General features: G+C 36.0%; 5 protein-coding genes across 8 annotated transcripts; 3 read left to right on the top strand and 2 right to left on the bottom strand.

Moving 5' to 3' along the window:
- The first annotated feature begins 1,406 nt into the window (after window positions 1-1,406).
- LOC112037841 (psbP domain-containing protein 1, chloroplastic) lies at window positions 1,407-4,532 on the top strand. The gene is made up of 3 exons (XM_024070669.2): window positions 1,407-1,646; window positions 3,066-3,500; window positions 3,980-4,532. Exons 1-3 carry the CDS (start codon window positions 1,512-1,514, stop codon window positions 4,199-4,201), a joined length of 792 nt encoding a protein of 263 aa, XP_023926437.1. The 5' UTR covers window positions 1,407-1,511; the 3' UTR covers window positions 4,202-4,532.
- A 902-nt stretch (window positions 4,533-5,434) lies between these two features.
- On the bottom strand, window positions 5,435-8,833 carry LOC112037843 (protein ROOT PRIMORDIUM DEFECTIVE 1). 4 transcript variants are annotated; one of them, XR_010628034.1, is made up of 2 exons: window positions 7,107-8,833; window positions 5,435-6,209 (listed from the first exon to the last, which is right to left on the bottom strand). XR_010628034.1 is itself a non-coding variant. In XM_065771000.1 (2 exons), the coding sequence occupies exon 1, from the start codon at window positions 8,507-8,509 to the stop codon at window positions 7,289-7,291; it is 1,221 nt and encodes a 406-aa protein (XP_065627072.1). In that variant the 5' UTR covers window positions 8,510-8,833; the 3' UTR covers window positions 5,435-6,209; window positions 7,262-7,288. The 4 variants fall into 4 exon arrangements, 1 of the variants encoding a protein (XP_065627072.1); XR_010628035.1 differs by having other exon boundaries at window positions 7,214-8,833; XR_010628036.1 differs by having other exon boundaries at window positions 7,237-8,833.
- Window positions 8,834-11,114: 2,281 nt separating this feature from the next.
- On the bottom strand, window positions 11,115-16,777 carry LOC112037840 (pentatricopeptide repeat-containing protein At3g62890). The gene is made up of 3 exons (XM_024070668.2): window positions 13,877-16,777; window positions 12,741-12,914; window positions 11,115-12,287 (listed from the first exon to the last, which is right to left on the bottom strand). Exon 1 carries the CDS (start codon window positions 16,554-16,556, stop codon window positions 14,160-14,162), a length of 2,397 nt encoding a protein of 798 aa, XP_023926436.2. The 5' UTR covers window positions 16,557-16,777; the 3' UTR covers window positions 11,115-12,287; window positions 12,741-12,914; window positions 13,877-14,159.
- Window positions 16,778-22,616: 5,839 nt separating this feature from the next.
- LOC112037832 (uncharacterized) lies at window positions 22,617-23,477 on the top strand. The gene has a single exon (XM_024070660.1). The coding sequence runs from the start codon at window positions 22,617-22,619 to the stop codon at window positions 23,475-23,477; it is 861 nt and encodes a 286-aa protein (XP_023926428.1).
- Window positions 23,478-23,495: 18 nt separating this feature from the next.
- Window positions 23,496-25,849, top strand: LOC112037833 (uncharacterized). Its single transcript, XM_024070661.1, has 6 exons — window positions 23,496-23,664; window positions 23,734-23,843; window positions 24,028-24,655; window positions 24,836-24,900; window positions 25,180-25,526; window positions 25,633-25,849. The coding sequence occupies exons 1-6, from the start codon at window positions 23,496-23,498 to the stop codon at window positions 25,847-25,849; spliced, it is 1,536 nt and encodes a 511-aa protein (XP_023926429.1).
- The last annotated feature ends 146 nt before the right edge of the window (window positions 25,850-25,995 follow it).

The following is a 25,995-nucleotide window of genomic DNA, read 5'->3' as shown; positions in this document are numbered from 1 at the left end:
TAGACTCTTATTAACAAGTGTCAAAGTGCACTCGTTAAGGAGGAATCTAACTGATCTCACTACATTGAAAAGTAACAAAAGTTAATATTAAACAACTAACCTTATAACAAAAAGTAACTCGATTCCCTTAAAAAAATAATCAATCAATGTAACAAACAATGTACTTCAAGACCCATTAGCCAAAACCTTTGACAAAATTGCAAAATCTACTCATCATATAGTTAAATCAATATTATTTTGTTAGGCCTAAATGTAAGTAGATAAATTTATATATATTTCTTAAATATATGACAAAATTTAGATACGGTACTTTAGGTGTTATTATTTACGTTTCTCTCTTAAAATTCAACCATGTGGCTACTTAACTAAAACATATATTTTCATTCCATGAGAAAAAATTTATATGGTAAAATTTTAAGAAGGAAAATTAATAAACAACACCTAACTATTATACTTAAGTCCTGCTCCTTAAATATAATACCTTAAATTCTCCAATTGAATTAAGATGATTTAAACTCATAATTCTAGTAAATAATTAATAAAATTTACACAATTTAAATATATGGTAGATTGCGTCACTCATCACAAATATGAAGGACAAAACAATTATTTTAAGAGGTCGCTTCAAGTTCAAAGTAAACATTGCAAGTCGAGCCCCAGAGCAAGTAAAAACAAGCTGCAGCTGATCTCACCTAAGCCCTTTTCCTTAACACAAACCCATCACCATTCATCTAATCACATGGTAGAATCTAGACCATTAAATCATTAAAATGTAATTAGAATTTAAAGAAATCTACTAATAGAGTACTTTAGAAAATCTAGAGAATCTAAATCAAAAGTTTATAACTTATACTAAAAAAAAAGAACTCTATAATCAAATTCGGAATTAACAAAGACCAACAAAATGCACAACAGAACAATTTTCTGGTTTTTAAAACTTTGATAAATTGTAAATTATAATTTAGTTTAAAAAAAGTGAATTATAATAAGAAAGGGAAGGACTAACGTACATTTATTTATTTATTTAATAAAGACTAACGTACATCTTTATCATATTATGAAGATTTTGTTTCTGTTGTCTACCATCTAGAGTCTAGACCACTTATTAGAATCTTTAACAAAATCTAAAGATTATAACAACTAACCTTATAACAAAAAGTAGCCCGACTCCCTAAAAAAAAATAATCAATCAATATAACAAACAATGTACTTCAAGACCCATTAACCAAAACCCTTGACAAAATTGCAAAATCTACTCATCATAAAGGGGGAAAAAAGTAAAAAAATTAGTGCCTATGCCATGCTCACTTCATATACATGTGGGTCAGCCCAACCTGTTATCTCCAAAATATGGGTGGACGGTGGATACCGGCCCATGTTCATGCCCAACTATAATTCCAACCAAACTCTTAGCACATCCTCTGTTTTAGAGTGATCTCCATCCATAGTCTCTATTCTCCACCTCACTTCATTCCTCCTTCCCTTTTTTTTTTTCTCTCTCTGAGTCTGAAATGACCACCACCATTATCTTGAACTCGCTTCTTCCTCCTCCTCCTCCTCAGACTCACTCACCCTCCGGGTTAACTCGTCACACGACTTCGTTTCCTCTACGCTACTCAACTACTATTTCTTGCAGTGTCCAAACGGTAATTCTTCCAACCTTCAAAACAGCCCAACTTTTTTTTTTCTTCTTCTTAATTTTCTATACTAAGTAAAAAGACAGCAAGTTTGATTTTTTATGTTTTATTTTCCTATGGGTGTTTAAGATTGTCTGCTGTGACATTAAAACTTTACTTTGTAACATAGATGTTATGGGCTATGCAATTCAATGCATGTTAGTTAAAAGCATATATATGTATAGTTAGAACAATGTTGAGCTTAAATGATTGTATAGTCATACTGAGATTAGTGACTGCAAAAGAAGGCTTGAAGAGTGGAAGTCAATTCTATTTTGTCTATTGGAGAGACTATGGAGTTCTTTCAACCTATTTGATTTAAGAAAGAAATGTTTTTTTTTTTTTTTTTTTAAGTTTAATTTTTGGGGTGCTTTTAACTTCAAATGATAAGATTTAATCCATGGCATATGTGTTGTTAGGAATATGAAATAATTGTTGTAATCTCTTTAGCTAGGTAATTAGTTAGTTGAGATTAGGATTAGTTAGTTAGGATTTGAGCACATGTAGCTCATTTAACATATGGCTTAATTCATAGAGCATATGTTGAATTAACTAACAAATTATCTTGAGCCGTGTGGGCCAATGAGATTAGAGATAGTCTCCTCTAAATACATAATTGTAATTCAACATTACATATCATTGAAGAATAAACCAATTTATTGCTTAGTGCATTTCTTCTCTTTCTCTTAATATTTCTCTATGGTAGGTGACTACCTTGAATTAAGTCTATTTTCCAATAATTCTCATACATTCCCCTACAATTCCTATCCATCTCCATTAAGAACCTCTAAGTTCCTAACATGTGTCATATTGCTGTAATTCTGTAAATCACCACTTGGCTGAGATACTTTGTGGTTCAATGGTTTGATGGGACTGAGAAAACTTTCATCCTGACCTCATATATGCTGCTGAATTAGAATATATCACAGTGCAGTCAAGTAGGAGCCAGGAGGTTGTTTGCATTTGGCAGGTACAAAAGTTTTCATTATCAAATGGACAAGGTTAAGCATTTGTCAGTAAGGCATTGTCAATTCCCCAAAGAAGTGAAAAAATCTAACAATTTAAATTTTTTTCTAGTTCTTTTTGATAAATTAAAAGAGAAAAAGGGGTTGTAGGAAAGTTTGGAAAAACAAATGAATTGGTAACGACAGGATTTGTTTCTAACTGTTAGTTCCCCTGATACTTTCTGAGAACTACTAATTGGGTTAGGCTATATTTGTTTTGAGAAATGCCTGCTTATGAGGTCTTTTCATATTGAGCATCCTGTTTGGTAATAAACACCACTTGTGTTTACAATATGATGTATGTTTCATCAAATAGTATTCTAGCTTTAGTTTTTATGTTCCATAACAATGTCTTTTAATTATACATTTTCTAATATATAATCAGACTAAAGCTTTTGCAGTTCCTAGGAGGAATGCAGTGGCCTTGATTTTGTCAAGTTATTTCTTCTCAGGAGTTGGTTTGCATGATGTTGCATTTGCTCAACCATCCATTGGACTCAGAGAATACATAGATACTTTTGACGGTTATTCATTCAGGTACCCTCAGAACTGGATTCCAGTCCGGGGTGCTGGGGCTGACATATTTTTCAGGGACCCTTATGTTCTTGATGAAAATATTTCTGTGGAGTTGTCCTCTCCCTCATCCTCCAGGTACAAGAGTGTTGAAGACTTGGGTCCACCTCAAGAAGCTGGAGAGAAAGTACTTAAGCAGTACTTGACAGAGTTCATGTCTACCAGGCTTGGCGTCAAGCGTGAATCAAATATTCTATCCACATCTTCCAGAGTTGCTGACGATGGGAGAATTTACTATCAAGTTGAGGTAAGATATTTCTAGTGTTGAAAATCTCAATTGCTTGCATTGAGCTTAGTAGTGATAACGGTTATCCAGTCAATATTAGATTGGTCACCACAGGAGGTCCGTTAAATTGGCTTGTGTTGATTTTCACTTGTCAAGATTAGCCATGGCAATTCATATTTGACAGAATCAGCCAAGCAGCTGTTAAATTCTTTTGTTACATAGAGTAATGCACTAGAAGAAGAGTGTGTATTGAGTGGCACTAGATGAGGAATGTGCCACTTGTATGTACTTCTATTATTGAACAAATACATAATGTGAAATGATTTGTACCTAGGGGCCTATGTCTCAAAAATTGTCTTTCACGTGAATTTTGGGTCATTTCATTCTACAAGAATAATAATGTAGGATTCCATTCCCCCGCCCTTATTTTTTTCAGCTTTTGATTTAATTACAAATATTTGGATTTTAAATCATGTATATTGGCTTGCACTTGCTATTAGGTAAACATAAAGTCATATGCAAGCAACAATGAGCTGGCTGTGATGCCTCAAGACCGTGTGGTTAGTTTGGAATGGGACCGGCGCTACCTTTCAGTTCTTGGAGTTGAAAACAACCGGCTGTATGAACTGAGACTGCAAACGCCTGAAAATGTATTCTTGGAAGAGGAAAATGATCTTCGCCAAGTCATGGATTCCTTTAGGGTAAACAAGGTGGTTGGTTAACCGATGCTACCTTTAAAAATTTTTGTTCCCCCCATGCATTGTGCTGAGTTTGTATTGAGCAGTAATGATAAAGAGGAGAATATCAAAACTCTTGGTAGGAAAAGCTTGTCCTACATGCTAGCTTCTTTCATATGAATTTAATTGAGTGGAAACTGAAGACAGATTAACTCAACATGACCAATTTGGGTTTCTTCAAATGTAACTAGGCTTGTGCAGGAACAAAATTTGAAAGGAGAGATTAATTCACCAGATAATGATAAATCTTGGTGCTCTGTAGGAGTAACTCAACATGACCAATTTCATTTCCCTTTAAACTCTTGGTGCTTTAACAGTGCTCCCTCTGCTAATGATAAATCTCTCTGTCTCTTCCCTCATCAATAAGACTAATATGATTGGATTCCTTAAAAATCCTATAAATTGTCCCATGGGTTTATATATTCAAACAGATGGAACCCAATGCATAAAGGAATTTCAAGAAGTAACATTCTTATGACTTTTTCCTCATTGTCCTGATTTATTACTGAATCACTGACCACATGCGAAAGAGTAAATTTTGATAGAACGCTAAATAAAAAGAAGAAATGCTCTCTCAGTCTTTATAAAAAACTCTACATTACCTGAGGGCTTTATTTTTATTTTCCCCAAGACCTCCTTTCAAATCGAAGTGATGAGTAAAATGCTCCATGCAAGATATGTCAATGCTAAAATCTCAATGAATTTGACTTCGAAGTTTAAGTGAGAACCTCAAATAGGTACAGTTTATGTAAGAACCCCAAATAGGTACTTTTGTCGATTACATCACAATAGGGCAAGTCACTGCCTGATAGTTGGTCAGAAAATGGAGCTAGCTTCATACTCTCCAGCAACTAATAGTCGTGGAGGTAAATATAAAAATCACAGTACATATGTGATGACTTCCACTATAATATGTTAACTTATATGAATCTTGGCATCTAGAAAGATCTCATTGCCTTTTTGTAGACAACATTGAGGAAATACTCTTTTGGCACTCCACTTTTTGAACAAGTAAGAAAATAATTAAACATAAACCCTTCCAACCTTGATACCCTGTGGAAACTCAAACCAAGCAAAGTAATGATAATTTAAGCAAAATAGCACAATCCTCAAACACAGCCACCAAAAAGGATCAATGTTTTCCATAGTAGGTAAAGCTGCCTTTTATAACCCAATCTAAAAGAGAGATAAGCTCCACAAATCAATCAGACAGATTAGTAGAAAAAGAAAGAGTGAATTTCTTCATAATTCACCATTCAACTATTGATGTGTGTGTTCAGCAACACAAAAAAGGTACAAATTCAACAAGAAACAATATCGTAACAGAGGATCTCTACAATTCTCCAACTATGGCTGCATGATTCAATATTCCTAGACTTATGCTCCAAAAATAAGTGAAAGAAGAGTGACTAAAACCTCTCTCTAATGCCACTTCAAATATTATTTTTCACTGTCTTTTAACCATTCTGTACTAGCAGCACCTTGAGAAAAAAACTTAGCTGAAATAGACCTCTGATCCTTGAAACTTAAGCATAGGTTTGATTTCGTCCCTCAAATTTAAAACTTTTTTATTTTGTCCCTGAATAATGTAAATGATAACAATATTGTCCTTCTATCCATCAACTGTGAACTGAATTGGACATTTGGCCAACGGAAGGCTGATGTGATGGTTAATATCTGATGCTGCATTCACAGCCAATGACAAAAGGAAACATTGCTGCCTTTTAAATTTCTCAAGGGTGAAATTAGAAAGTTTTAAATTTGATGGACAGTAACTGAACCTAGGTCCAATTTCTGAGATGAAAGTGTATTTCAGCCAAACAAAAAATATACACCTACCTAAAGAAAAAATTGGATTAAATTTTACAACAACAGAACATCCACCACATGGGTCTAATAATGTCGTTTCCTATTATTGGCAGCCACCTCCTGTGCAATTGTGCAGCAGTCACCATGGCATCAAATTTGTCAGGCTTCGCAGCAGAATCAAAATCTAAGGGCCAAGGAAAATAGATCAGCTACCCAAAAAGAAAGAGATCATGAGAAATGGTTAGAGTAGAACATTATCAAGCAAACTGGTAAACATTTGACAACCTCAATTAAAATCAAAGCCAACTTGGCCTTCTAAAGCAGACAAACTCTATGTCATCTTTTGGACCAATTCTACATGTCAAAATTGTGTACCATACACTAAACAAAAATTATCTAATAATCAATTTCCATCACAAGTTTAGAAGTTTATTAAGCATTTTGTGAATAGCAAGGCCATTGTTCATGAATCTCTCAGCAATTATGACAATTGTAGTGGTTTGTTCACTGTAAAGAGATTTTTTTTTTTTTTTTTCCTTTGATAAGTAAAAGAAATATCTTCTTTAGATACATGACCACAACTTGATAAATTTCACTGCATAATCGTCCCATGACTAATTAAGTAAATGGAGAACTGAGTAATAGTTGGCACTTGGCAATGCTAGTATTATATCATGTGTTTGTTACCATCATAAACTTTCTTCAAATTAAGTCACATGGTGCCTTTGCTAATCAATGGACTCCATATTCTTAAACTATTTGAGGATAATCTCTTAAAAAGAAGTCAAATTTAGACATAAAACTCAACAATCTTTACAAGCATGTGTGAAACATGTTTTCACCCCAATGTAGCTAAATAAATTTTGGTAAGTGTACATAAAGCATAACGAATAGGCATAGAACAGACCAAATCAACAACATGGTAGACATTGCAAATGGATTACAGCTGAAATGTGTGAACAAAATTTGCTCACTTAAATTGATATTGCTAACTGCACAACAGCACACACACACACCCATGCGCGCACAGCACACACACACAAAGAGAGAGAGAAGACGGGGGGGGGGGGGGTTGTTTTACCTCTATAATATTTTTCAATAAGATCATCTTGAACTTATTCTCGCCCTTTAATTTACCATAAAAAAAAAAACGAGGCAATCAAGTGAGCCCCTTCAAATGGATCATACCTTCAAATAATGGAGCTATAAACCTGGAAGGGCAAACTGATGATGCACCTGATACTGGAAGTTGAAATGTTCTAGTCAGGGTGCTGAAAAGTTGTCGTCTTCGTCAGAGTCCTCTTCTTGCAACTCAGCCTCCTTGCAACTAAAAAGGTCCCTTGGCTTATTTTCATCATTAAACAAACCATGACGTCCCAAGACAACAAGATCAAGAAGCTTTCTTCTAGCATCATAAACTGGATTTGGCTCTATCAAACATCCCCTCTCATATGCTTCTCTCAAAAAGATGGTATGCCTCTTCCCCTTGGTGGACAAATAAAATATTCCTGGGTGATCCAAGAACAAATCCCTTATATTTAGGTCAATCCCAAACCATTTCCTAAAATGGCTGATCTTCTCTACTTCCACCATCTTCTCCACTGTCAAGCTCAAGAATTCATGAATGATTGCAACAGCCCGTTTCTCCATTGCCATCATTCCAAACTTGGACCTCTTCTTCTTCTCTCTCATCTCCTCGTATGGTCCCACATATGGCAAACTTTGCCATTCCTTAACCTTGGCCCTAAAACTCTTACTAAGTTTCATGCATGGAGGATACCCATGTTTAAAACTATATCTCATTTCCATCCTATCAACACTACAATCCTGCTTACAACACTCCAAAAGCCTCCAATTCTCCACTGCTGCCGTAAAATGATTGATACAACTCCCATCAACCAGTTTCAAAAAATGAGTATTGGGTTCATGAGCATCACAAAGTTGAAAAAGATCAGAGTTTCGAGCAATTACTGATTCCTCAAAATCATCAGGGAGCCCGAGTTCCCTCCAAACTTTGAAAATGCCACGAAGGGGCAGCATTTTGGATGAGGACAATGACAGAAGCCGTACCAAACGGTCAACAACAAGTGGCAATGAAGCATTGATAGCCTCTGCTTCTTGGCAAGAAATCTCAATAGCAGCGTCAGTTAATCTGCAGAAGGGCTGAGACTTGTTGGGGTCGTAGTAAATGTGGAAAATGTGAGGATACTTGCGTAGAAAGGAAGTGGCGCCGCGGTTGAGGTGCAGCTTTTGGGAGAGCCTAGAGAGGAATTCAAGGGATACATATGGGTTCTTTGGGTTTGCAAGGATGAGGTCTTGAATGGCAATGACTTTGACAAGGTGCTTGTACTTGTCCATAAGTTTCTCAAACACAGGGTCTCTAGCTCTAGCTGCAACATACTGGGAAGATGTTGTTTTCAACCGAATAGCCATAAAAGGCTGGTGTGGGTGTTTGATTATGAATTTGACAATGTGGGTTCTCATCTTATGCCTAAAAGTAGCTATGATTTTTCACCTATCTAATCTTATGCCCAGCTAGGACTTTTGTCAAACATATCACATGCACTTTTTGGCACAGTGCAATGTGAAGTTTTTCCTAAGCTGAGAGAGACACTAACCTAGAAAGATCATGGGCTTTAGTTTATGATCAAAGGTTGAGTTTCAGGTGGTAGTATTAGTAACACTATTACCGTTTTTGTTTTTGTTTTTTGAGAGAAAAAAATACTTTACCGTTTTTGGCACTTTTGGGGAAGAGCGACCATCGAAAGGGATGAAAATAGTCTCCCATATATATAGAGTAACGTAAAGTTTGAAAAATTAAAATTAAAAAGGATAAACTTGCCCATAAAATTAAAAATTATGGGCAGTTGCAAATTTCCCTTTATTTTTATTTTTTCAAAAGAGTACCAATTTTTGCTACAATTGTTCAAGTGCAGGTTGTGAGTGATGGAGAAAAAATAGTGGTTTATATGAAATTAACAAGCAGCCAATCACAACATGCAATGTAGAATTATTGTAACAAAAGTTGTGATTATTTATGTGATACTAAGATTACTTTTTAAAGGAAAAATTTTAGATGCAACTTCCCTATATTTAAAACCTAATAACTTTGCTTTATCTTTTATCCTTTGTTATAAGCATTTTATTAACCAATAATTTTGTTACTCAATTAGTACCTCAAAATATTTTTAATTAAATTTTTTAAAAAGGAATGTGTCTAAACTCACATTTTAATAATCTTAATACTCTACCATATCAAACAAATAACATACATTGACACAATACATGAACAATTTGAAAGATCGTCATTATGCATGTGATGTGTTTGTTATTAGAAGGTATGAATATCATTAGCAAAAAATTATGGGCAGTTGCAAATTTCCCTTTATTTTTAATTTTTAAAAAGAGTACCAATTTTTGCTACAATTGTTCAAGTGCAGGTTGTGAGTGATGGAGAAAAAATAGTGGTTTATATGAAATTAACAAGCAGCCAATCACAACATGCAATGTAGAATTATTGTAACAAAAGTTGTGATTATTTATGTGATACTAAGATTACTTTTTAAAGGAAAAATTTTAGATGCAACTTCCCTATATTTAAAACCTAATAACTTTGCTTTATCTTTTATCCTTTGTTATAAGCATTTTATTAACCAATAATTTTGTTACTCAATTAGTACCTCAAAATATTTTTAATTAAATTTTTTAGAAAGGAATGTGTCTAAACTCACATTTTAATAATCTTAATACTCTACCATATCAAACAAATAACATACATTGACACAATACATGAACAATTTGAAAGATCGTCATTATGCATGTGATGTGTTTGTTATTAGAAGGTATGAATATCATTAGCCTATGAAGGATAAAGTGCTTGTTACGAAAAGATAGGGGTAGCATCGTTATGTTTTAAAGTAAAGGGGATATTGCAATTGCTCTCCTGCTCTCCCTATACTTAGAAAGAGGAAAGTGAAAATTACCTTTTTAATTTTTCAAATTTTGGCTTTACTTCCAACCCTCCAATCTTTTATCATTTCACTTATATCCACGAATACTATAAAATAACAAAACCCAATCAATTACGTAGAAGATATATTCTTTTAAAAATGGTTTGCCCAAATCAAGCCTACAACTCATTTTTCAATTGTTTTCAAAATAATAATAATAATAATAATAATAATAACAACCATAGGTCTCCCTTAAAAAAGAGGATTTTTTTTTTAAATGATTTGTAAGAGAATGCATCTCATGCATTAGATATATGTCTTCTCTCTCATAATATGTGCATTTCACATAGTTATGGTGACCTTTATACTATGAAAAAGAAGATACATATATTTGATGCATAACATAATTATTGATAATCATGACATTTTAATCAAATCACTAAGAAAAATAGCGATGAAATCATATTGGTTTTAACTCTCTCTCTCTCTCTCTCTCTCTCTCATAAGGAATGGTGCAATACAAGGATCTAATTGTAATTATGAAATTGCTTAAATATTAACATACGGTGAAAGAGGAGATTAGGTGTTCTAATTTGTTATCTTGGGTGAAGTTATCACGTTCTAATTTGATTGACATAGGTCTCCCTTAAAAAAGAGGATTTTTTTTTTAAATGATTTGTAAGAGAATGCATCTCATGCATTAGATATATGTCTTCTCTCTCATAATATGTGCATTTCACATAGTTATGGTGACCTTTATACTATGAAAAAGAAGATACATATATTTGATGCATAACATAATTATTGATAATCATGACATTTTAATCAAATCACTAAGAAAAATAGCGATGAAATCATATTGGTTTTAACTCTCTCTCTCTCTCTCTCTCTCTCTCATAAGGAATGGTGCAATACAAGGATCTAATTGTAATTATGAAATTGCTTAAATATTAACATACGGTGAAAGAGGAGATTAGGTGTTCTAATTTGTTATCTTGGGTGAAGTTATCACGTTCTAATTTGATTGAACGTAAACAGAGAATCGAAATGACAACTAAATTCAAAGGAAAGGAAAGAAGTAAAATTGCCAAGCACGAAGCTTGCTGTGACTTGCATGATGTCTTTCATGTTCATGTGGCTAGGTCCAAAATGACTACCAGATGTCCCTTTCATCATTGTATTGTGAACTAGAACACATTGCAGATATTCAAATTCTAAAACCAGTACACGAAAACAGAACACTATTTTGGAACTCAATGTTTAAGAAACATTCTTTAAGTGAGGACTTTGAGCATGAAAGACCAAACAAAATAGGACCTAGTCGTATGAAATAACTATTTGATGAAAGTCACTCAACAATTTGAACAAACTACCTGCTGGACCTTTTCTAAATGGTCTTTGATCATAGGAAATAAAAAAATGGAATACACCCTATTAACAGTTGTAGACTTGTAGTAGCTTCAACAATGTGTAGTTATTTGAGCAATCTGAATTAGCAATTGCAGGGGATTGTGATTGCATATTGATTCCCAAGCCTTTCCCTCCACAAAAGACCTGGTAACACTTATCCTCAACCCTTCAGGCCACTTACAAAACCAGCAAATATCCAAGGAGAAGTTCACATTAACGTCAACTCTACTAGTAGAATCTATTTGAAGCATGAGGAACAAGCTGCTCTTCCAAGTTAAGAAAATCAATTTGATGGTCCAAAATACTGAGATTCAGAGGAAGTTCACAGAAGTGCAGAACTGTCAGGGATATGGTAAGATAGCCCATCTTCCTGTTCGGCAAAAACAATGGCAACAAAGAGACCGCACAAAAACTCTCTCACTCACACAAAGAGACTGCACAGACCCCAAGCTTTCGAAGACCATGTATAGTTGTATTCAGCTCCTTAATTTTCTCTTCATATCACTTTCATAGTACAAAAAAATACATCTCAAGTTTAAATCTTTCCTAACCACCAAATGCTAGCTTAACAACTCAGTCATAAATGAAGTTATTGCTCGAAATTACAATGCCACCGCAACATTCTATACATGACAACTACTATCTTGCTAAAAAATACAACTTAAAATTGCTCTTGATGTGTCAATTTTAAATCATGACCTTCAAATTCCCCTAAATTTTTGAGAGCTCAAAAACCTTTGTAGGTAGATTCTTCAGATCCAGTTTATCTATTTGCAAGCCAGAGAGCGCAACACTAATAATTCTAAAAGATGCTTGAACTGTTGGAAATACATGAAGGCGTTCTAACCCCAACTAAAATAAATGAAGGCAATCTAACTCCACCTGGCTGATCACGAGCAGGTCTGCAGAAACGCACCAATGATACATAATCAATTTCCAATAAGAGAAAAAGCATACAACATGCATCTTTGGGTCTGCAGATTATCGCTGCTACTGGGTTTTAGAGTTCTGTAATACATAGTTGACCTGTATATATCTTGTTTCTGTTTAGTACAAATCTTCATTCATAGACGTTTCCCTAAAAAAAAACCTTCATTCATTGAAAACAAAATATGAATTTTATGGCTGCAAACAGCCAATATTATTTATCAAAAATCTAGCTAGTCATCTAAGCAGCAGTGCTGATTTTCTAGACAAGTGACCTCATGACTCACATAACCTACAACAATGACAGCAGTACCATCTCTTTCCTCTAGAAATAGTAAATGAACAGGCATGTTTACAACACAGAATACTACAAGTATCACTGTATCACAATGAAAACATATGGTTATCTTGTTAGTGAGGATATTTACCTTCCCATGATTTGAAGTCAGATCAATTGATATAATGTCAGGAGGCAGTTGAAATTGCATGGTTCCCAGGATCATTTTATATTCCAACCATCACATTGCCAATTTGGCATGACATGTCCTTGCATCTGATGTAAGTTGTGGTTTTACATAAATAGGACTCTTCAACTTTTAGACCTGTATAAAGATAAAACCAAAATTTTAAACTAAAATACACATATACAGGAACTCAGTAATGAAGTGTAATCGTCCATACATCCCCTATGCCCGTATATATATTCTGTCTCATTCTCGTGGTACACAACTGTTAGAAATTGGCCTGGGTTTGACCCAACGCATAACTCATGACCCATAGATCATCCAAATGGGTTATTTGATAAGTGAGTTTAAATTTAAACTGATGATCAACTCTTGTAAATAAAAGCAAAAAACTATAGCAGAGTTCCACTGCAGTGATAAATAAATTTTGAAAATGAGAAGATTGATTTTTCTGATCTTAAAATCACTAGGCAGAGAGTGTTGAGTTTACTCATGGAAGAAACCACAACTAAATCTTCCCAGAACCACTTTTAGCCAAACCAAACTAGATCAATACCACATTATATAAACAAATAAAACCATTAATCCCACAAAAAATAAAAAAATAAAATCAATTTCCCAGAACCGTTTCCATCTCCACCAAAAAAGAGAGAGAGAGAGAGAGAGAGAGAGAGAGGGAGAGAAAGAACTCAAACCAATGCAAAACAAACTGAACACAAAAACACAAACCATCACCTTAAACCCATACTTAAGCCTTCCCACAACCAGTTTCAGCAAAACCCATTCAAACCACAACCACTATCCACAAAAAAATAATAATAATAAAATAAAAAATCTAGAACCATTTCCATTCAATTAAAACAAAAACAAATTTTGTTTTGTTTAAGCTGATAGGTGTATCGCTCAATGGGATGAAATCAATGGGATGAAATGTCATTAGCACCTTCAAAATACAATAAAGTATACCAACCATCTCTTTGACTTCCATTGCCATAATGAATGAATCCATCAATGGTCTAATTGTAGCATTACCCCCCCCCCCCCCCCCCCCCCCCCCCCCCCAAGTAGTCATTTTTATAGAGCATAATTAAGGGCCTTACCATCATCCATGTCTCATGGTAGGTCTTAACCTCACAGATAGCCCTACAAGGCATAAGCACAGCCTTCCTTCAAGTCTCATGAGGGAGGCGTTGTATCAATAGTCACCACTGAAGTATTATTTCTTAGTGCTTCAGTAGCATGCATTTTGGAACTGTAAAGCCATCAAGCACTGGTGAAGCAAAATGTTTGGTATAGTCATAATTCGTAACTAGAAAAGCTCTTAAGGAACAATCTCAGCAACAACGTAACATCGAAGTCAATCAGCTTATGTAAAATATATTGCTACCAGTAGTCCATGCATGAACAAGAACCCTGCTTAAAGTGGTGAAAACGATGCCGATCCCTCACTACAATTTCGCGACCAAAAGCTCTAGAGACGAATTTAGCTGCTGAATGACAATCATTACATATTCGCAAATTCTTCATAATCCTTATTGGTGTTGGTGGAATGATAGAAATAAGCCCGAAGGCAATTGCAAGCTTCTCACTGTGCCTAAACAGAGAGGTTTCCTTCTCTTCTTGATCAATGTCAAGGGAAACCTCATTTGTATCTGGTACATAACCTTCCATTTTCAATTTCTTATTCATTTCATCCAACTTATCCTCAATCTCATTAATTAAAGGATGTGTCTTATCTCCTGCTAGAAATTCATGGACTACTCCATTTGCTTCAATAATGCTACACCCTGGGGTCTTCACCACCCTATGCTGTATCATCGTCCCCCTAACTTGAAGAACATCATCCCAGTGACCTTTTGAAGCATATATATTGGACAATAGCACATGGAAACCATCATGGTCAGGTTGAAGCTCAATGAGCTTTCTTCCTACTCTCTCCCCCATTTCATTCTCACCATGTTTCTTGCAAGCTCCAAGCAAGGCACCCCAGGTAGCAACATCCGGTGCCATAGGCATACTCTCAAGGATTTCCTCTGCTTCTTTGAGCATTCCTGCACGTCCTAGAAGATCAACCATGCATCCATAGTGCTTAACATTGGGTTCTATCTGATGTTCTTGAATCATTGAATTGAAGTGGTGACGCCCCTCATCAACTAAGCCCATGTGTCGACAAGCCCCAAGAACTCCCATAAATGTTATCTCATTAGGCACTACACCACATTTCTTCATGTCAAAGAACATGTCTAGTGACTTATCCACTAAACCATTTATTGCCAAACCAAGAATGAGAGCATTCCAAGTAGAAACCCCCCTTTCCTCCATGCCATGAAAAACTTCCAATGCATTTTCCACACACCCACATTTCATGTACATGTCTATAAGGGTTGTACCCAAAATGACGTTGACTTTTAGACCATTCTTCTTTATATAAGCATGAATCCATTTACCTAAGTCAAGGGCAGCCAGGTGAGTGCAAGCTGATATTACACTAACCAAAGTGGTCTCATCAGGCCTAATTCCCTCAAGCTGCATTTCCTGGAACAGTGCCAAAGTCTCTGAGAAATGGTCATGCTGAGCATAACCTGATATCATTGCACTCCAAGACACAATATCCTTACTAGGCATGGAATCAAATAATTTCTTAGCAATTTCAACTGATCCGCATTTCAAGTACCCAGAGATCATGGAGTTCCAAGATATCTGGTCCAATTGGCAGCCTGCATTGAATAGTTTTTCGGCTGCCATTATGTCACCGCATGTTGAGTACAAGTGAATAAAAGCATTTTGAAGGTTAACATAAGATTCAATTCCAATTTTGACAACCAAGCCATGGATCATTTTTCCTATGTTGACAGCTAACAAATGCGCACATGCAGACAAAACACTAACCACCACAACCTCATCAACCATAATTCCATTAGTTTTCATTTGCATAAACATAACCAAAGCCTCCTCATACATTTCATTTTGCTCATAACAAGAAATCAACGCACTCCACGATACCATATCTTTCTCAGGCATCTCATTAAATAACTGACAAGCCTCAACGACATGACCTGTCCTACCCAACAACACAATCATAGAATTCAAGGCAATCGTATTCCTTTCTGGCATCAACTCATAAATACACTTGGCATTCTCCACATCCCCTATCTGAACATACCCTGCCAAAATTGAATTCCATGAAACCGAATCCAAAACAGGACTTTCATCAAACAACTGGCGCGCATCACCCATACTCCCACAAACTGCATACATGTTAATCAATGTGTTCTGAACATAAACATCTGAATCAAAACCCAATTTCAAAACATGGTTGTGCATCTGTTTCCCTTCAAAATCTAATAACCGGATAGCACAAGCTTGAATTAGAATTGGATGTGTGTAATTATCACTACCACCCACATTGTTATCCACCATCAATTTGTACAAAAAGATAGCCTTTTCAGGATAGTTTCTTTGTACATAAGCTCTCATCATGGTGTTCCAAATGAACCCATTTGGGTTCTCAATGTGGGTGAAGATTTGGAAGGATTGATGAATGTGGATAAAGGGTGAGTCAGTAGAGTGCTTGAGGATTCTGCTGGCAGCAAAGGTGTCTCTGATAAACCCAGTGAGGATCATCTGGGAGAGTATTTGGTTGAAAAGCTTGAGATTTTGGCATTTGGGCAAGTGGGTCTCTAGGATTGAGAGGTTTATGGTTGGTTTTAGAGTGAGTTTTTCATACAAAGTTAATTTTTTTATGGTTGACGAAAAAGGATTCACTTTGATAAAATTCATAGGAAGAAACAGGAAAGGTTCGCTTCATGTACAACAGAGTTTGCCAACAACATTAACAGAAAACAGCAAACTTTTTAGTTTTAACCAAATTTTTTTTTATGTAGGAGTGTACGAAAAAGTACACTTCGCTAAGTGTACCGTCGTTGTAACCCAAAAATGAAAGAAACCTAAAGCCGCGGGAGTTTAGATCTGGTGTAATATTGTATCATACAATAACTTTTAATAGTTTCAAAAATTTAAAAGTTAACTTTTGATATTAATTAATGGATCAATAAAGTTAAAAAAATGTTAATAACTTTGATAAAGTGAAAATGATGTAATAGGAATTATATGGTACATTCAGCGAAAAATAAAAGGAATTATATGGTACAATAGTTAGCAAGATGACCCGGATTTTAATCCAAAGCGGCCTTCCAAGAAGTAGAGGCCTGGTGGCGCTGCTCCATTGCTCAACACTGGTCCTTGACTTCAACGAGAAGTTTGTTTTGATTTTTTTTGTTTTGTTTTGTTTTTTTTTGTTTTTTTTTTTGAAATGGTACTTTCACTAGTTGACTCATTATTTTTCAATAAAAATATAGAAAATTAGAAATGGCAGGAGTATAAATAATTCCATAATTGTGGGTGAGGAAATCATTTGTAGAGTAGAGGTTGTACCAAGAAGGCGGTATATCATGCATTGGATGAACTCATGTATTTGATGCCTATTTTTTGAGATTGAGTTACAAAGCGTGTAACTCAATCTCAAAAATAACAATCACTCAATAAGGTTTATGTAATGAACAAAAATGTCTTATGACCTTTTCAGGAAAATTATATAGTATTATGCCCTTCTTTCCAAACTAATTAAGGAAATGTTTCTCTTTTAAAACTCAATTTTTGATAAATCGAGTTAAGCCTTATAGTGGCGTTTTTAAGATGTTTATAATGACGTTTTAAGAACTTATAGTGACGTTTTTTAACTCAACTTCAATTAAATTGAGTTATAGATAATGAAATCGACCTATAGTGGCCTTTTTTTTTTTACCTAAAACTCGATTTCATTGAAGTCGAGTTAAAAAAAGGTCACTATAAGTCCTTAAAACGTCAGTATAGGCTCTTTTAGAAAGGTCACTATAGGGCCTAACTCGATTTATCAAAAATCGATTTTTAAAAAAGGGGCATTTTCCTATTTAGTTTGGGAAGGAGGGGCATAATACTATATAATTTGCCCGAAAAGGGAAAAAACCCATTTTGTCCTTTATGTAATAAAGTACCTCATATTCAATGACAAAGTTATCCTTTATCACATCTTCATTCAAAACTCCAAGATTATTTAAGAGTACATCAGCTACTCTGCTGGGAAACTAAAAACAAATGGTTGAAAGTGAAGTTGAAGGAGCTCTAATTTATTCAATGCACACAAAAAGAAAATATTTGTTGAAAACTTTATACGGCTAGAAAATCTAGCTCAATGCCTCAATGGCCATCAAAGGCAGCATCTCAACTTGCATGCAAGCCAAAAATGTGATCCCTTCGCGAACAACTTGGAATAGAATATGAGTTCGTGATGCAATTACTGGTTGTAGCTATATACAAACAGAAAATAAAGTTCAAAAAGAGGGACAGTAAACACAAACTATTATAATGAGAAGTTGAGAAACAGAATTCACACATCTCAAATAAAGCACAAAGCTAAGAGTTCATAAAAAAAAAAAATTAAAAAATTATTACAAAAACAACACATTGTAAATGACATGACTAACATACACAAAAGGCAACCATGTCAACTTGAATTATTAATTATATGCAAAACTAAAACCAATTGGACTCCAAGTAATCACAATGTTAATATAAAGAAAAAGTTTCATAAAACAAGCATAAATTCTAATATCAAACTCCAAAATAAATTAAAGAAACACAATCACACACAAAATATGTACACACCACCTAAACTTTTTTCTTTTTTATATAAATTTTTTATGACATGGAACCTCGCCAAGGCTTAGGCCCTTTGAATCCACCCTTAGGGAGTAAACCACAGATATATGACCCCACCCGCCAAAACCGTGTATCAGGAAATCTAGGGGAACTCCTAGTAGGGATTAAAGCCAGGATTTTTAGTTCTGTAGCTCATCCCAAGTCTCCAACCACTAGGCTACACCCTAGCATGTAATGCATGTTACACACCAGCTAAACTTACAAATAAACAATAATTAATTGAAGCAACTTTGTCCAGAAACTTTGAATTAAAAGATATCAGAAAACCAAACAGGCAAACACAAAAATATAAGGAAAAGGAATGGTGCAATACAAGGATCTAATTGCAATTATGAAATTCCTTCAATGTTAAATTTGTTATCTTCGGCGAAGTTATTGTGCTCCAATTTAATTGAACATAAACAGAGAAGTGAAATGGTAAATAAATTGAAAATAAAAGAAAGAAGTAAGATTGCCATTCACAATGCTTGCTCTGACATGCATGAGTACTTCATGTTCATGGGGCTCGGTCCAAGATGACTACAATATGTCCAGTGAATTTCATGAAAACAGTACACTCTTTTGAAAACGTTTAAGAAAACTTCTTTAGTAAGGACTTTGAGCAGCATGAAAGAAAAAAGAACAAATAGGACCCAAAGGTTGTAAGAAATATTTATCGAAATTGGTCTTTTAATTATCACTAATGGTTGTTTTACACTAGTTGGCTTACACTACTTTACATAATGTCCAAATTTTGTAATGCCAGATATTCACTTTTTTATTTCTAAGGATGTCCACATTTTAGACTGTGTATTAAGTAGTGTGCAATAATCATTGCTCTTAAATAATAGGAAATCAAAATGGAACACGCTCTGTTTAACAGTTGTAGCTGTTTCAACTAGAGCAATCTGGATCTGGTTTAACAGTTGCTGGGGATTGCATATCCATTCTCAAGCCCTTCACTCTACAATAGACCTGGAAATACTTATCATCAACCTTTCAGGCGACTTACGAGACCAGCACATATCCAAGGAGAAGTTCAAATTAATGTCAACTACAATAGTAGAATCTGTTTGAAGCATGAGGAACAAGCTGCTCTTCCAAGGGGAGAAAGTCAATTTGATGGTCCAAAATGCTGGGATCCAGAGGAACATGGGTGGCTTGATGCATTTAGAGCCCTAAGGCGAAAAATGAATAGAGACATTTTATATATTTAAAAAAAATTTAATATTGCTTAAACTCTTTTTTTTCTTTTTTTTTAATGCAAAATTACTAATTAACACGAACCACCAAATTTTTTTTTGAGAAAGTCTATAGACACAAAAAATTTGACAAAACTTTTCACACCTATTGATGTGACAGATTAATAGAGATAAGTAAAAAAGTAATGTTAGTGAGAGACCTAGACGAGAATTAGTAAAAATTTGCCAACTCAAACTATTGTGAAAAATGTTGTGAAATTTTTTTTGTATTGCCTTTTTTTTTTTAGAAGTGCTAAATTCATAACATTTCCACAATAAATCTTAACTGTTAAGTTGTTACTAGTTCTAATTTGAACTCACATTTTAACCACCAATAACAACTAGTGACAACATACTAATTAGAATTTATTGTGAAAAATGTTACGAACGTAAAATTTCTCTTTTGATAAAAAATATTATTTTATTTATTGGCTAATATTTGAGCTTAATTGATACTATTACAATAAAAGAAATAGCTATATTGGTTAAAATTAGGGGACCTCTTTTTACTTGGGACCTTAGGGGACTGCCTCTCTTTGCTTATATGATAGAGCCAGTTGTGTAGAGGAAGTTCGTGGAAGTGTGGAACACTCAACGACATGGCAAGATAGCCCATCTTCCTCTTCAGTGAAAACCATGGAAAATTTTATTCTGCATCAAAAAATAATAAATACTCTCTCTCTCTCTCTCTCTCTCTCTCTCTCTCTCTCACACACACACACACACATACAAAGAGACTGCACACACCTCCTAGCTTTCAACGACTCGGATCTTTTAATTTCCTCTTCAAATCACTTTTACCTAAAATATCTTTATAACAATGTATAGCTGGTAGTATACAAACAAATTGCATTTGAACATGGATTGCAATAGCTATCAAGGGTTGAAATTAAGAGTATGAGTGGGGGAGAGAGAATGGAAGCCAAGTACTGCAATGAACCACCAAGATCAAGTGAGGAAGAAGATGAGTTAGGACGCAATGTTAAGAAATTCAAAGAGAGCAGGGGTGTTAAGCAGCCAAACGCAACTCGAAATGTTATCAGTTATAAAGATAGTCTTGTGGGAGACATTCCTGGAGCATATGAACAAGCATTTAAGTTGGATAATGTTTGGGATGATGGAGAGGAGTTAGATACAGAAGTGGAGCCTCTCATAGAAGGAATGGCAGAAGTGAAGCTGTCCAAGGAGATTAAGGCCTGTATAAGGGCTCTATGGTCAAAGGCTTTAATAGTGAAAGTGTTTGGTAGAACTGTTGGATTCAGCTATCTCACTTTCAAGCTAAATGCATTATGGAAACCTACAACTAGGATGGACTGTGTGAATCTTGGGAAGGATTACTTCTTGATTAAGTTCTATTGTAGGGATGATTATGATAAAGTGCTTCGTGGAGGCCCTTGGTTTATTGGTGAGCACTTCTTGGCCATCAAGCCTTGGGAACCTTACTTCAGAGCTTCAGGGGATAATCTAAAGTCTGTTGTTGTGTGGGTGAGGTTTCCTGAATTACCTATTGAGTTTTATGACATGGAAGTATTGAAGGAAATAGGTAGTGCTATTGGCCCAGTGCTTCGTATTGATTCATATATGGCCATTGGATCACGTGGAAGCTATGGAAGGCTCTGTATACAAATAGACTTGGACAAGCCCTTAATCAATTCCATCAGGATAGGGAGGCTGGTGCAACAAGTAAAATATGAAGGTATTTCTTCCCTTTGCTTTTGTTGTGGGAGGCTTGGGCATAAGTAGGAGAACTACTATTATCAGGTTAAGGAAAAAGAAAAAAATGGGTGTGTAGAAGAGAAGAGTTTGAATCAGAGAAGGAAGGAAGATAAGCTAGATGATAGTGTAGCAGAGAAAAGCTCGAACCAAATTAGTGAGGAGGAAAAATCGGATCCTAACTTTGGTCCGTGGATGTTGGTTACAAGGAAAAGGAGTTTGGTTAAAAATGGACAGTCCAGATCTCCCTTTGGGAGTGATTCAAAGGGTGATGTCAGTCCTTAGGGCATGAACGTCCAAAGAGGGGAAAACTTAGAGGGTAGTTCAGTCATACCCATTAAAGAAGGAGTGTTGTCTACTCAGTATGATCATATACGTGCTATGAGAAACAATTAAGTCCAAGGATTTGCGCTGAATGAAGATTTGGGTAATCTGGAGATCAGGTTTAGTGCGTCAAGTCTGAAACAGGGAGAGGGGGTGACACAGATTGATGGGAAGCTTTAGATGGGTTTCTCGGGCTCAGGCACAAGAAGCAATAGATTTTATGGTAAGAAGAGCTCTAAGTCGCTGGAGAGACAGCACCCATCTTCTTCTGCGTCTTCACAGAGAGCTGGTTCTCCCAAAAATCTATAGAAAAGAGAGAATGGAGGGATTCCGTGTGGGTCGAAGCAGTTCGATGCGCAATCCAAAAGGGAATGGCTAGGCGATTTGGCATCGGAGTAGGTTAGTGGAGGTTCTAGACGAAGTCATTCTTCAGATAAGGGCATCTCTGACGAAGGATTTGGAGTGGTGCGAAGTGGAGTAGGGCCCAGTGTGGAAGAATATCTTCCCAATCACTCCGGAGAGTCGCAGAACAGGGACAATTCCATTGGATCATCCAACATGGGGACTAACCGCCAATCCTTGGTGGAACTTCATAACGGACGTGCCTTTAATTTCTTAGGAGGAGTCCGAAGCCTTAAGCAAGCAGAGAAAGCCATCGGTGGTGCCTCACTTCAACGAATCCGAATGGTTGATTCAGGGAAGGAAGTTAGTGGACCAAAGGGGTATGGCTACGACAATAATGGGGAACCACCCAATGCTGTTGCTAATTCAGATTCTCATTCCGGTGGAGAAGTGTGATGTGTTGATAAGTTGCAAGGAAGAAGTGATGGGAATTTTGAAGTACATGATTATATGGAAACTGGAGTGGAAGCACTCGAAGGATTTGTTGAGGAGGTTGGGATGGAGCATGGTGAAAGGTGCAGCTATGAATCCTAGTCGTGTTGAGGTTCCAATGGGTCAGTTCGTGAAGATGAACATTCTAATATGGAATTGCAGAGGTGCATTGAATCCAGATTTTAAGAGGAGGGTGTTTGAGATGGTTGTGAACCACTGTCCTTCGATAACGGTTATAACAGAGACTAGAGTGGGGGGCAGCAGAGCTGAGAAGATCATTGAGGCGCTTCCATTTGATGGTTTCATCACCACGGAAACTATTGGGTATGCGGGTGGATTATGGATTTTATGGAGAAGTGAAGATGCGGAAGTTAATTTGTTATCAGCAATAGAACAGGAAATACATGCTACAATTAAGGTATGTGCATCAAACCTTTCTTGGTTATTTACAGTAATATATGCTAGTCCTCGTTTGGCTGAGTGGGGAATTTTGTGGTCTAATATAGAAAAGGTAGGGCAATTGCATAACCTTCCTTGGTTGATGATTGGGGATTTCAATGAAATACTTGGTGGGGAGGATAAATTTGGGAGGAACCAAATTAATTTAAACAAGGCTCTTGAGTTCAAAGAATGTCTGGATTCGTGCAATTTTGTTGATCTTGGGTTTGCTGGCCCTAAATATACTTGGTCTAATAAAATGCAGATTTCGGAGAGATTGGATAGATGCTTTTCTAATCCAATTTGGAGAATTTTGTATCCTGAGGCGGTTGTTACTCATCTTCCTAGAACTTTCTCTGATCACCATCCTGTTTTGATTGAATTATGGAAACCTAATGCTAATAGTTTAGACTGACCTTTTCGATTTTAGACTATGTGGCTTCTCCATCCGGACTTCTATAGGATTATTAGAGAAGCTTGGCCTGAAGGTGCTAATTTAACAGTGGCTACTACAGAGTTTACGAGGAAGGCCAAGAAGTGGAATTATGAGGTTTTTGGCAATCTTTTTGCGAAGAAGAAGAGGGTGTTAGCAAGGTTGAATGGTACTTAAAAGGCGTTGGCTAATAATCCTTTTGAGTCTCTTTTGAGGCTTGAGAATCAACTTATTGAAGAGTACTCCTCTATTTTACTTCAAGAAGAGGAGTTTTGGGCTCTCAAGTCCAGGATTAATGTTGCTGCCTTTGGGGACCGGAACACCTCTTATTTTTATATGAATACGATGGTAAGGAGGCAAAGGAATAAAATTAGGTGTTTGAAGGATGGCATAGGCGAATGGATAGTGGAGGAAGAGGCAGTGAAGGAGCACATTTTAAATGGGTTTATAAAGCTTTATTCTACGGGTTTGAAGATGTCCTACAGGGATTTCGCTGTTTCTGAATTCTCTGGTATTGTTCTCTCTGAAGCAGATAGGAACTGGATGGGAAGTGTTCGATGAAGATGTGAGGAGTGGTTTGTGGGCTTTGAAGCCTTTTAAAGCTCCAGGGCCAGATGGTCTACATGCTGGTTTTTATCAGTATTTTTGGCATGAGGTGGGGAACTCAGTTTGTGAAGAGGTGAAGAATATTTTCAAGGATGGTATAGTTCCTAACCACCTTAATGATACGCTTGTGACATTAATTCCGAAATGTAAAAGCCCTGAGTCTCTGAATAATTATAGACCGATTAACCTTTGCAATTCAGTTTATAAATTTGTTTCTAAGATTCTAGTAGAGAGGATCAGACCCTATCTTAACAAGCTTATATCTCCTGTCCAAATAGCCTTTGTGCCTGGGAGGAAAGGATTAGATAATGTATTAGTTGCTCAAGAGCTTTTCCATGTTTTGGATAAGAAAAAAGGCAAGGAGGGGTATATGGCCATAAAAGTTGATTTGGAGAAAGCGTATGATAGAATGGAATGGTGTTTTATACATAAAGTTCTTCATGCTTTCTATTTTCCTCAGAATCTTATTAGGGTGATAATGAGTTGTGTCACTTCCACCAAGGTGTCTATTTTGTTTAATGGAGAGAAGTTGGAGGCTTTTAATCCTTCAAGAGGTTTTTGACAAGGAGATCCTTTATCACCGTACCTTTTCATTCTGTGCATGGAGTACTTAGGCTACTTAATTGAGAAGAAGTGTATGGAGGGAGTATGGAAACCGTTGAAAGCCTCGAGAGAGAATATAGGTATATCCCATCTCTTTTTTGCGGATGATTTAATCCTTTTTGCCAAAGTAGATGAGGATGCTTGTGTAGCTATCACGGAAGTGTTGGATGAATTTTGTGAGGAGTCAGGTCAAAAGGTGAGTATGGAGAAGTCAAGAATTTACTTTTCCCAGAATGTGCAAGTTGAAATTAAGAGTGGAGTCTGCTCAAGGTTGGGAATTCAAGCCACGGGGAATATTGGGAATTATCTTGGCTTTCCAATCAAACATAAAGGGGTTCTAAGAAACAGAATAAACTTTATAGTTGAGAGAGTTATGAGTAAGTTGGCTGGTTGGAAGACTAATTTTCTTTCCTTTGCAGGCAGATCGGTATAGGTGAAATCTTTCATGTCTACTATTCCGAATTATGTTATGCAGGCCGTTGCCCTTCCTACTCACCTGTGTGATAAATTGGATAAAATTAATAGGGATTTCTTGTGGGGTTCAATGGGTGAAAAGCGAAGACTTCATTTGGTTGGGTGGAGTAAGATTATTAGGCCGAAGGAAGAGGAAGGCCTTGGAATTCAAGCTGCTAAATTTAAGAACTTGGCTCTATTAGCAAAGCTAAATTGGAGGTTGAACCAGGAAAAAGAAAGTCTATGGGCTAAGGTAATACTAAAGAAGTATTGTTCAATGGAAAGAATGAGAGCTAGAGACCCGGATAAGTTGCCATGTTCTCCAAATTGGAGAGCTATTAAGGCTGGGTTTTCAAACCTTTGCGGATGGTATTTGTTGGGGGGTTGGGAATGGAAAAAGAATTAGTCTTTGGTTGGATAGTTGGATAAGGGGATGCTCATTAAGAGAATTGATTGAAGGCCCTTTGACTCAAAGGAAGATTGATATGAAGTTGTCAAAGCTGTTTCTTGATTTAGAGCAAAGGTGGAAGTGGGAAGCGTTATCCTTTGAGTTTCTGGTTAATATTAAAGATAGGATTAAAGCTATTCCAAGGCAGCTAGTTGGAAGAGGAGAAGATGTGATTATGTGGAAGCTTTCTAAGGATGGAGAGTTTACTACTAATTCTGCCTATACTTGGCTGAATGGATCCTAGCAAGAGGAAGTAAATTTCCAAGGGCAGTGGATATGGAAGATAGACATATTGCCAAAGATTATTAATTTCCTTTGGCTGTGTATGCATAACAGTCTACTTGTTAAATCTGTTTTGGCTATGAGGGGTATAATACAGGAGAGTTGCTA

Source organism: Quercus suber, unplaced genomic scaffold, assembly GCF_002906115.3.
Source record: "Quercus suber isolate HL8 unplaced genomic scaffold, Cork oak 2.0 scaffold_4, whole genome shotgun sequence".
NCBI lineage: Eukaryota > Viridiplantae > Streptophyta > Magnoliopsida > Fagales > Fagaceae > Quercus > Quercus suber.
This window is presented reverse-complemented; position numbering and strand designations above follow the sequence as displayed.

Excerpts from the sequence above, each read along its gene's own strand:
- LOC112037841 (XM_024070669.2), top strand. The coding sequence starts at position 1,512 with ATGACCACCACCATTATCTTGAACTCGCTTCTTCCTCCTCCTCCTCCT. Across the intron at positions 1,647-3,065 it reads TTTCTTGCAGTGTCCAAACG|ACTAAAGCTTTTGCAGTTCC; the intron begins GTAATTCTTCCA and ends ATATATAATCAG. Across the intron at positions 3,501-3,979 it reads GAATTTACTATCAAGTTGAG|GTAAACATAAAGTCATATGC; the intron begins GTAAGATATTTC and ends ACTTGCTATTAG.
- LOC112037843 (XM_065771000.1), bottom strand. The coding sequence starts at position 8,509 with ATGAGAACCCACATTGTCAAATTCATAATCAAACACCCACACCAGCCT.
- LOC112037840 (XM_024070668.2), bottom strand. The coding sequence starts at position 16,556 with ATGAATTTTATCAAAGTGAATCCTTTTTCGTCAACCATAAAAAAATTA.
- LOC112037832 (XM_024070660.1), top strand. The coding sequence starts at position 22,617 with ATGGGAATTTTGAAGTACATGATTATATGGAAACTGGAGTGGAAGCAC.
- LOC112037833 (XM_024070661.1), top strand. The coding sequence starts at position 23,496 with ATGTGGCTTCTCCATCCGGACTTCTATAGGATTATTAGAGAAGCTTGG. Across the intron at positions 23,665-23,733 it reads GGTGTTAGCAAGGTTGAATG|AGTACTCCTCTATTTTACTT; the intron begins GTACTTAAAAGG and ends AACTTATTGAAG. Across the intron at positions 24,656-24,835 it reads GGCTTTTAATCCTTCAAGAG|ATGAGGATGCTTGTGTAGCT; the intron begins GTTTTTGACAAG and ends TTGCCAAAGTAG.